This window comes from Salvia hispanica, chromosome 2 (assembly GCF_023119035.1).
Source record: "Salvia hispanica cultivar TCC Black 2014 chromosome 2, UniMelb_Shisp_WGS_1.0, whole genome shotgun sequence".
Lineage (NCBI taxonomy): Eukaryota > Viridiplantae > Streptophyta > Magnoliopsida > Lamiales > Lamiaceae > Salvia > Salvia hispanica.
Genome location: NC_062966.1, coordinates 37,334,180 through 37,345,857, shown reverse-complemented (window position 1 = coordinate 37,345,857; position 11,678 = coordinate 37,334,180). Strand labels below are relative to the sequence as shown.

Genomic DNA, 11,678 nt, shown 5'->3' with positions numbered 1-11,678 from the left:
AGCTGCTTTCGGCCTTAATCCGCAAATCCGATCGATCAGGATTTGTCGGATTCCGTCGAATGCGGATCCGGTACACTTATAGTCAAACCAAAAAAAATAAAATAAATTAGAGCTGATTAACTTGACTGAATCGCCTTATTTGAGCAATTCTCAACCGTGCAATTTTATGATTTCTTATATTCTTTTATTGTTTTATTAAATTCGGGATAGCTTAGAGCATCCACAACAGAAATAGGCCAGCCAATCTCTCTCATTGTCACGTCATAAGCACTAAAAATCCACCTGCCACATCAGCATTTACTCAAATAGGCCAGCCGCAACAAAAATAATTCAAAAACAACTACATTTTACGGAATAAAATTTACGATTAAATTACGGAAATAATTTACGAGACATATACGGGAAAATTCATTCATTTCATTAAAAAAAAAATAAGTACATAGAAAAAAAAATACATGATTTATTTTTAAAAAGACGGGCTTCCACACACGAGCCCCGCCGCTCTCTACAACTCATCGCTCCGCCGTCGTCGCCGTCGCCGCCCTCGCTGCCGCCACCCGGGGTATCTGATCCCGCGTCTGAACCGATTCACCAGTGCCCTCAAGGCATCCAAATCCACCTGCATGTTCTTGAGCATCGAGTAGAGAAACCTCTTCTCCGTGGGGTCAGTTGCGGCCTTCCACTCTTGGAAGACCGTGCACATCCGTTCCTCCGTTTTTGCACGTGAGAATAAGGTGTACGCGCATGGGGGTGGGAGGGCCGAGATGACCTCCTGGGGCGATAGGGATCCTCCCCTCGCTGCCCGTTGCGCCCGCTTTGGGTCGACGTGTAAGACGAAGCCGTCAAAAAATCAAGAGAGGGACGATAGACCGTGTCATCCCCCCTCCCCCCTCCCGGTGACCCCTGCATCCCGGGATGCATCCCGGGCTGCCTCATCATCCCCATCATCTGTTGCATCATCTACTGCTGCATCTGGGGCTATACCTCTCCCCACCCCGGCGCTCCCGCCGCTCGCACTGCACCCCGCCCGGCATCCCCCCACTGGTTCCCTCTGCTGCCATTCCACCGGCCCGGCTCCAGCCATCATCCCCATCAAGCGTATTTGCCCCGAGACGTTAAACCACAGGCCCATCGGCCTCATCCGGATCTCAAAGTACCGTGGGAGTGCGAGAGCCGCTCGTCGCGGGTTGGACCCGTTGTTATTGTAAATATTTCGATATTGCTCTTCTACGAAATTTAGAGAGAGAGAAACCTCGTTAAAACAAGTGATGCAAATGAAAATGAAACTAAAATCGCGTATATATAGGTTTTCAAAAAAATTTAAAAAAAAAAAAAAAACCAAAATTGGCGTTGGCCGATCGGTCACGCCACAATGACGGCCAGCGCCCTCAAATCGGCTAGCCCACGCCGATTCTCGACTGGCCGGTTACAATAGTTCGACTAGCCGACCGGCTAGCGACGCGAATCAACTAGCCGCTATTGTGGATACTCTTACATTTTTACTGTGAATAGTCACTAGTGTTAATCTGAAGTCATTTTCAAAATTGACTTATATACTAGAGTGTAAATCATATAGTAGTATATTGGTTAAATTCAAGGTCGAGTTCTCAATAATTTTTTATCTAAATTTATACAGCTAGCATTGAACACATTGTATTATTCATATGCTATTATTCATATGCTATTTTAACTTAGACTTATTGTTTAACTTATCAATCCCAAAAGCTTATTTAATCAACCTCACGACACCTAATCAACATTAAAACATTAAAAAGACAAATGAAAAGATAAGTTCCCACTAGGGATGTTATTTTATGGAGTCACGCGATTCATCATGGGTGGATCTAGCGTGTAGTGATAAGGGGCAATTGCCCCACCCCAACGTTCCATTTATAGCTATATATATATCTAATATTACTATATTATGTTTTTTTTGTATTAAATTGTCCCCCTATTATTTTTAATAGAAAACCCTTGTTGCCCATTTGGAAAAAATAAAAGGTCAGACATGTAGTACTTAATTAATCAAACTAGTTATTTTTACAAAAGAAAACCAAAAGAAGAAGAAAGTTATACCAAAAAAAACAAATCGGTGGAAACTTGGGACTATTGGAAGAAAATATACAAAATCCTTGCAAGGTATGTACTCCCACCCTCACTTAAATTTTATCATACTTTGACCGGATACAGATTTTAAGAAATATAATAAAAATGAGTTGAAAATGTTAGTAGATAGTGTGTCCTATTATTATGTATTAATTTTATAATAATAAAATGTGAGTTAGAATGAATTAATAGAATATGAGGTCCACTACAAAAAAAAATTGTAAAAAGTGAAATATGACAAATTTTGTGGGACGGACGGAAATAAAAAAATGTGACAAATTTCAGGGACAGAGCCTCAGTATAATTAATAAGATTCTCTTTATATTTTTGCCCCCTCTTGCACAATTTTCTGGATCCGCCCCTGTATCTACCAATAGGTATCGTTAACTATTTAATCTTATTTTGCAAATATTGCTGAAATGTTTTCAAAGTATGATTGAATTTTCAAGTGGGAATTTAGTAATTACTACTCCCTCCGTTCCTTCATAGTTGAGTCATTTTTCTATTTTGGGAAGTTCCCTCATAGTTGAGTCATTTCCATTTATAGTAACTCTGCTATCCTATTAGGCCTTCGCTTGCCAGCCCATTATTTTCGGCCCAATTATAGGTTTCTCTTTCTTTTTAATTCCATTTCATAAATGGGCCGATGTTCCTGCATGCATCTTGCTTCTTTTTCTCATTTAATTTTTTAATTTAGGTGACTTGAATTCTAATTGGACAGAGTAGAAAACGTATTAGAGCATCCACAATAGGGTGGACACTTTGGCTAGACACTTTTACGTTTTTTATCCATAGCCATTTTTCATTTGTCCACGGCAAAAAAAAAAAAAGAATTTCCGCAGCAATAGTGGACACTTTTGTTAGCCACATTTCACTTTATTTTTATTCTTTGTATATTTTAATTCAATTAGAACTAATATTTTAATTCAATTCGAATTAAAATTATCAGACTAAAAATAATTAGAAAACGAGATAATAATAAAATTAAAAAAAGCGATGAGACCAAATATTCATTGTATTAAATGGATACTGGAAAATTGTACAACGAACATTTATAAAAAAAAACATATAAAAACAAATAAAAACACCGCCACCATCTACTCGACCATCTACTTGGTGGCGGAGTCGGAATCGTCGCCCCTACCCCCGGTGCACCTGGCGCCGTTGAACCAGACCACCCCAGGTCTTCTCTGATCCTACACATGAGCTCATAGTATATCGCCTTAGTGACCGGGTCGGTCGCGGACTCGTAGAAACGGCAGTTCTCTTGCAGTTGTTTCATCAACTGCACATTCAGGTTCCTGTTCAAGACCACATGGGGACCAGGGCCCACGGACTGAGCTCCAGAAGGCGGTTGTGCGCTACGCGATCCAGACGCGGCCGCCGAGTATCGGGAGGAACTTGCAGGCATTCTGGCGCTGCGGATACTGGCCTTTTGCCCCGGAGGGCGTGAGCGCCTAGTGTGTGTATCGGAGGACTTCTCCGTTCGGACGTCGTTGAGGTCGATTGATTGTGAGCCGTTGCTGCTGCTGTAGTTCCCGGCTCTGTTGTGTCTATTGCGCTTCGCCCCTTGAGCTTCAGTCTCCTCCGCACAGATGGCCTTGAAATTCGGGCAGTTCTCGAGAACGAGAAACTCCTCCCAGTGGGTGAACTTAGGCTTCCATAGCGCGTTGTATTGGGACACAGACAGAGCATTCACGTCGGCTTCGTTGCGGCCACTCTCAGCGTTAATAAGGTTATTGCCGTAGATGCCCGCGAACTTCCTGGTGGGTGTTAGAATCCTCCCAAACTTTTTTCGGATCTGTTCCGCGTCACGCGGTTTGGCGCCTCGCGGCTTGAAGTCATTGTAGGTCAACAAAACGCGCTTCCAAAAGCCCATAAATCGGTGCCAACTACGGGGTCTGATGTGACGGCAACCCATGCCCTCGCCACAGCAATCGACTCCTCTTTGGTGTAGTGCACGGACCGACTCACTACTGCCGACTCGCTACCGCCGCTTCCATCCTCGTCGCCGCCCGGGTCGCCACCTCTCCCACCACCGCCGTCGCCACTTGACTCAACTTATTTTAACACAAATAACACCCGCAAGTGTACGGGGCTAGTGTAGCAATTAGCAAGCAAGAGTATCGTATCCCACAGAGACAAGATTGTATCAACTCAAGTACCACGAACAAATTTCAATTACTATCTAGACAATCCAAGAGAAAAGGTTTTGTTCTAACACTACTATAAGCATATAACAATGAAAAGAAATTAAAAGTAACAAGAGGAAATAAGCACAAGTGAAAAGATACCACAAAGAGGAGAGTAGAGTTTTGGATCCAACTACAATGGAATTATATTGTGATTGATTCAACAACTTCGATTACCCATTTTATGTCTCTAGGATTACTAGGAAAGTCGCTAGTCTAGGTTGAGCCCCCTCGCGAGTGTACTCACCCCGTTGATTAACCCTTAATATCGAAGTCTCCTTCTAATATGTTTAGATTAACTCCATAGAACAAAAGACCCAAGCCCTCACTAAGGTTCCCCTCTCTCGAGTGTAGATTATCAAAGTGATGCTCACTCCTTTATCAAACCTAGATAGGTATCTCTCGATTACAACTATAAAGGTAAACAAACCCAATTGGTAGCTAAGCAAATGAATTGAAAAGGCACAAGAATGAACAAAGGAATCACAAGAGCTAAGCAATCAAAAGAAGTCCTTAAATTAATCACAAATATCCATTGTAGTTTTCACCAAAACTCCACAATAAATTTAGCTACCCATGTTCTTCATGAAAATCAAAACAATGGATTCAATCAAATACATCAAAGAAAGCAAATAAATACTCCTGTGGAACGATTCTATGGATTAGAGACTCCAATCTCTCGATTTGTAGTCTTCAATCTTCAAATCTCTCTTCAAAGTGTTCTTGGGAAAGTGTGTATTGTGTGGTAGGCGGTAGAATGATGAATGAATCGCCTACAATCCAACCCTAGCCTTTTTCTCTTCATTTTTCCGTCAAAAATCGCGTTTCAGCAGTCAAACGCGTCAAACTGGTTGACCCGGCCGGGTAGAATTTTAGTGCTGTAAATTCACCCGGCCGGGTGGCTGATTTCGACCCCTTTCTGGACTCTTAACGCTGTCTTCAACATACCCGGCCGGGTGGAATTTTAGTGCTGTAAATTCACCCAGACGGGTGACCATTTTCGGCTTCTTCTGTTCTTCAGGTCCTACCCGGCCGGGTAGAATTAATAAGGGTAAAACTCACCCGGCCGGGTGTCACTTTTAGAGACCCTGCTGCCTCCTATCCACGATTGGTCGGAATTTTGCCTCTTTTTTATCTATTTATCCTAGAACACTTCAACAAACACATGAAACTCCAAAAGATAGGTTAATTGGCTGGAAATAGACAATTCAAGCATCGAAACTCAACATTAAGAACATCAACATACCAATTAAACCGACTAAAACATGAGTTTATCTGGGTGCACTGGAAAGACTGAGAAGGGGTATCCGGACGCAGATGGTTGGTCGAGTCCATAGTTGGTCGATAATCCCCGAATGCCGATCGACCCAAATTCCTCTGGTGCGATGACTGACCCTGATATTGGGTTTGTTGCCACGACGGGGATGTCGGTGACCATGACTGGAATGGAGGGGGACTGGGACTCGATCCCCGGGGAGTGGGACTCGATACCCACAGCTGAGATGGCTGGGAAGAAGGATAGGATCCGTATCCCGATTCTTCAGTGCCGAGTGAATTTTCGTCTCTCCCGTGTATTTTGTATAAATTCTTTAGAGTGAAATTGGATGTGGAGTGAAAATGGGTGTGGAGTGAAAAATGGGGGCATATTTATAAAAATAGTAAAAAAAAAAACAATTATAAATTCGAAATTAAAAAAAAAAGGCAAATCGGCGACAGCCTCGGCGGTTTCGCCGTGCAATAGATAGCCGCTGCGGCCGCTTTTCTCTCTCCTCCGGCTCGTCCTCGGCGCTTTCGGGGCAAAAGCCCTTCCGCCCCACAAAAGCCGTCCGCCTCCGGGGCGGACGCGTCCACCGCAATAGCCAGCCGCGGCTGCCGCGATCGGGGCGGCCGCCGCGCCGCCCATATAGTGGATGCTCTTAGTACCAATTAATAACCTATATTGCGCTTCGTCGTCCATTGTATCTATCTTGCTTATGGATATTAAAATTCCCATTTTTTTATCTAAACATATGCTACGAAAAATAATCCACATAATGTGCAAAGATAAATAAAAAGTCGAGAGAATTCATATTTTTTCCAAATTCAAAATATTATCATCACTAGAGAGAGACCTTCTCTTATTGCATCTGAGAAGTTTTTGGTGAGTTTTAGACTAAGCTATGATAAACCACACAATTACATTTAAGCCTATAATTAACATATGTAAATCTAGGGGTGCGTTAAAATGCTAACTTTTCTAAATTGTTAACTTGCTAACTCATCAATATAGTGTATTAAAAATGTAAACATGATCAAATTAAAATGTCAACACATATTTGTGTTGACATTTTTAATACATTGCATTGATGAATTAGCAAGTTAGTAATTTAAGAAAAGTTAGCAATGGATCACACCCTCGTAAATCTATTCATTACTTTGAGCGACAAGCTTTCTCAACAGGCCAATTTGTCTCGCAAACTGCACACAATTAACGAATAATCACTTCATTAGTGAGTCACTAAAACACAGTCATTAATACTACAATAGTACCGTACAATATCCAATCTTTTTGTGTATATAAACAAATTATTTCTACCTCTATCCGATTTTAACTGTACTCGTGAATCACATCCTATGAAACTCTCGTGACATTAAATTTATGTGACCGGCCAATTAATAACAATAATTGGACAATAAGATTCCCTCTGTATATGGGTTGTCTCAAATAAAATACAATTCCGTCGGTAAATTTGATGTTTTTTTTGTAGTGTCTGGGGTGTCTCAAATAAAATAACACATTTAATTCTTCCTCATGAATCACACAGTACTAATTAAATTCATGTGACCGGCCATTTAAGAACAATAATTGGAAAATAAGATTCCCTCTACAAGTCTACATGGGCCACGTGAAACTTCAGAATTATACGTATAATATTTTCTTGTTTAGGAGAATTGTACAATACTCCCTCCGCCCTCTTGTCACAGTTTGACTGGGCACGGGCAGGGGCGGAGCTACGATGGGCCCAGGGGGGCCCCTGGGCCCTCAACAATCTGAACTTTACCTATATATAATATATTTATACAAAATACTTCCAATACATACGTAGCGCAGATGGTATTGTAACATGGCTACCATGTTCAAGGCCTTGAGTTCGATTCCCGTAGCCTCCATTTATTCACTCTCTATTCTGTTTAATCATTTTATGTTTTTTTTTCTTTCATTTTAAAGTTAATTTATACATATCTAAGAAAAAAGATACGGTATTTTTACTAGATTACTATAGTATCAATGTTTACTTTCATTTTAAAACTTTAACTAATGTACGAATAAAGAGTAGTTCTACATTTTTAAATCTAGTAAATATTACCCCATATAGTATTATTTATTTTCATTTACGGGTTTGTTGATTTTGTTAATTTCTCACAACTAGTAATTTTATTTAATTTTAAAATTTAGAGTAATGAATTTTACACATTATACATAAATAAATATATTTATATAGTTATATATTTATTCTTTTAGATATTTAATTTAAAATTATTAATTAATCAATTATACAATCCCAGGATTCGATTAATTTAGATTTACTTTGTCTCCATATATTTATAGTTTTTATTTCCCGTCTTCTAACTTTTTCACTATCCACCTCCACCGTAGCTATTTTTTTATGACGTTGACAAAAAATATCAAACAACTATTCAAAGAAATTTGGGCCCCCCATCGTCAAATTCCTGGCTCCGCCACTGGGCACGGGTTTTTAGAAATATAATAGAAAGTGGATTGAAAAAAATTGGTAGAATGTGGCTCCTACTTTTAAAGTATTAGTTTTATAATAAAATGTGAGCGAGAATAAGTTATAAGTGGAATATGGGGTCCACTAAGAAATGGTAAAAAGTGAAATGTGACAAAATTTGTAGGACGGGCGAAAATGGAAAAATGTGACAAAATTTCAGGGACGGAGGGAGTACTGTCATAGGGGTGCGTCATAAAATGACAACTTGACAACCTTAGCAAGCGATCTGCGAAACATAAGCAAACAATATGTGATACATAGGAAAGCAACTTGTCATATGGTTCCAATTAATCTGTGGTACGAGTAACACCATAGTTAAAAGAACAACTTAGACAAGCAAATGTGCGATACATAAGCTACAATCTGCGATACATAGGCAAGCAACTCGCGCGACATATTGTTCCAAGCAACCTGTGATATGAAATAGAGATAATCAAGTAATCTGCAATTCATATGCGATCAAGCCTTCCACGTGGCAGGCTAAGGTTGAATCTGCTCCTAAATTTAGTAGTACGTAGGTTATATTTTGGTACAATCCTACTATCATATTTCCAATTAGTTACACAGCAAATCCACCAATACTTTAATTTCTCAATCATCGATCTGGAATCTTTTCAAAATAAATGATAACATAAAGTAACGACGACCTGCATTATTTAAATTATACACTTATAATATGAATATCATTTTCCAAACTTAGCTGCATCGGGATACCTCTAATCGATCTTTTGTCCCCAAACAAAATATATTAATTAACACTACTATTTAATAAATCCTCGTGAATCATATCCTGTGAATTCTCATGGTATTAAATTGAAGTGAGTCATTGCCAACTATTTATGCAATTATAATATTTCGGGAATAAACCCTTTAATTTCTCAACAATCGATCGTATCCTACCAAAGTACATTATCGAATTAATAAAAAAATTAAGTATGAAAATCCAAAAAGTTGTGTTTAATGAGTTAAATAAAATAAAATAAAGCAGAAGAGATTAAAGTAAGAAAGAGGAGAGAAAGTAAAGTAAAAGAAAAAATAAGTAGGTGTGATTAGATGTTTTGATTTTAACCAAAAAGAGAAAGACTCAAGTTACTTGAGACAATCCAAAAGGAATACAACTCAAGTAACTTGGGACGGAGGGAGTATACGACATCTCCATCGTGGTCATATCAAACCAACCAGCCTGTAGTGGACACGACGAACCCGTCGTGCACACTCTTTGTTGTTTGGTATTATCCACCCATCTTTCTTTTTCATAATTTCCAACAAAGATCCATGTCTTATACTCCTCTGTCCCCGAAATTGTCACATTTTTGCATTTCCATCCGTCCCATAAAATTTGTCACATTTCACTTTTACCATTTTTTCAGTAGAGGACCCCACATTCCACTAACTTATTCTCACTCACGTTTCATTATAAAACTAAAACTTTAAAAGTATGACCCACATCCTACCAACTTTTTCAAACCCACTTTCCATTACATTTCTTAAAACTCATGCCCGGTCAAACTGCGACAAAATTTAGGGGACAGAGGGAGTACGATTTGTATCTATTGCACTTCTCTTACACCATATCAATAATTGGAATTCGGTGAGTGATTGCGATGATTGAAAAAGCAACACTAAAATTGAAATGTACTTCGCTGAAGTATTTCTACAAACAGGTGGTGCGCATAATATATAAACACGAAGAGAGGGAGAGGGAGAGGGAGTAGTGTAAGTTTACAATTAACAGGAAGACATCAAAACGAAGCAAAAGGAAAGTAGTAAAACGGAAATCGGAAAACAGTTGAAAGGGAAAGGTGATCGACGCCGGCATGTCCCGTGTTTTAGGTAGACTGGGCTATTGTACTCCCATCAATAAAGTATAGAGCCCTGGCGCTGCCGTTCTGGTCGACATGCAAAGTGCGGGTGAGGTTGTTGATCATCACGGGCCACCCGGTCTGGACGTGAACGAAGTAGACCTCGTCGACGGATTGCACGGTCTCCTGGAAGAGCGTGCACGACGGATCCGTGGTGTCCTCGACTTTCTGGCTCGATACGGCCACGATGGAGTTGTCGCTTGCGCTCTTTTGCCAGTATTTGTTGTTGTTGGTGAACCGGAGGCTCACGTATCTGCTGTCCGCCGCTGATTGCTCCACTGCCACCATGACCGCCGGGTCGGACATGCTGCCGATTCCGTCGCCCATGGTGCCGTCGTCCTTGCAGTACACAAAAGGGTTTTTCTCTACGCTTGGGACGTAGAGCACAATGGAGTTTGGAAGCGGTTTAATTGCCATGTCTCTCCAACTTCAAAAAATTAACAATCATTAATTACGGTTAGTAATATCAAAATACTCACTCCGCTCCCCATTAAATATCTCATATTTCTTTATTTGGAAGATCTCCAATAGATGTCTCATTTCACTTTTCTTATTTTTAGTAAATAAACCACTGATTCCGTTAACTCATTCTACTCAGTCACAATTATTATAGAACTTTCTACTCCAATTATAATAAAACTAGGAGTGTTATATAAAAGTAGGGTCCATATTTCTCTAACTTTTCCACTCACTTTTCTTCACAAAACCCACTTTTCTTCACAAAGTCAAACAAATTTCTTAAAACTCACACCGGTCAAATATGGGACATTTTATGGGGCCTGGAGGGACTACTATGATACAGACCAAACATGAGAACCCATTCCAAAAGACTAGCCTATTAGGAGAGAAAACTCATTTTGTCTATATACCCTACATCAGTTGCTCTCACAACTGACGTGGGAATTGAATTCGTAACATACTAGCACTTCATTTTGTCTTTAAAATTAGAACATGAGTATCATAATACTACTACTACTTATAATGGTAGAGGGGAATGACAGAAGATCACACAAATTGTTGAAAAGTAAGCTTCAACTAGTTTCAATGAAATTAGACTTACCAATGAAGGATGAGAAGATTGAAAATTAGAAATGCCAAAGCTTGAGGTTATTTGTGTTTGTGTTTGTGTGTGTCTTTGTACAAATGCGTCAACTCTATTTATAGATGGCTACGCACTTCTTCTAGGATCCATTAATTGGTATAGCAACCGAATAATTAATTAATTTGGGCACATGATTAATTGTTTGTGTTTTTAATTGATTATTAGTAGCATATCAAAAGCATATCTGCATATGATCTCTCGATAACATCTTCCTTCATTAAAAAAATCATGATGAAAGAGATTTCTTTGGCACATGTGTACAGAACAAAACTTTTGGAATAACCATATTCTCTCATTGTTATCTCCAAAAAAAAACTACCATTTTGTACATAACTTCAATGAGATACTACGAATTAATCATATTCTTATGAAACTCGGATTATTTTGTTAAAGTAGCTTCATATATTCTTATGATTACAATAATAAATTGTTATTTTATTTTGGGCACATGGGCTCTCTATTTTAATTAATTATCTTGACATAATTTTTTATAGTTCGCCCAAATAAATTATTTTGGGCACATGGGCTCTCCTCAATCAATCTTGAAAAGTATAAGAGTGGTGCACCAAAGTAGAAAAAAATCATTAATTTCTAGATATTAAAACCAATTGTTTTGTCGAAAATGTTAAAATAGTTATTTTGT

The 11,678-nt window shown here is 39.2% G+C and overlaps 1 protein-coding gene across 1 annotated transcript; it reads right to left on the bottom strand.

The window, feature by feature from the left end:
* Nucleotides 1–9,715: 9,715 nt before the first annotated feature.
* Nucleotides 9,716–11,049, bottom strand: LOC125203715. Its single transcript, XM_048102135.1, has 2 exons — nucleotides 10,994–11,049; nucleotides 9,716–10,360 (listed from the first exon to the last, which is right to left on the bottom strand). The coding sequence occupies exon 2, from the start codon at nucleotides 10,348–10,350 to the stop codon at nucleotides 9,901–9,903; it is 450 nt and encodes a 149-aa protein (XP_047958092.1). The 5' UTR covers nucleotides 10,351–10,360; nucleotides 10,994–11,049; the 3' UTR covers nucleotides 9,716–9,900.
* Between the last annotated feature and the right edge of the window lie 629 nt (nucleotides 11,050–11,678).

Bases quoted from the DNA above. Each gene is read 5' to 3' on its own strand.
- LOC125203715 (XM_048102135.1), bottom strand. From the start codon at position 10,350: ATGGCAATTAAACCGCTTCCAAACTCCATTGTGCTCTACGTCCCAAGC.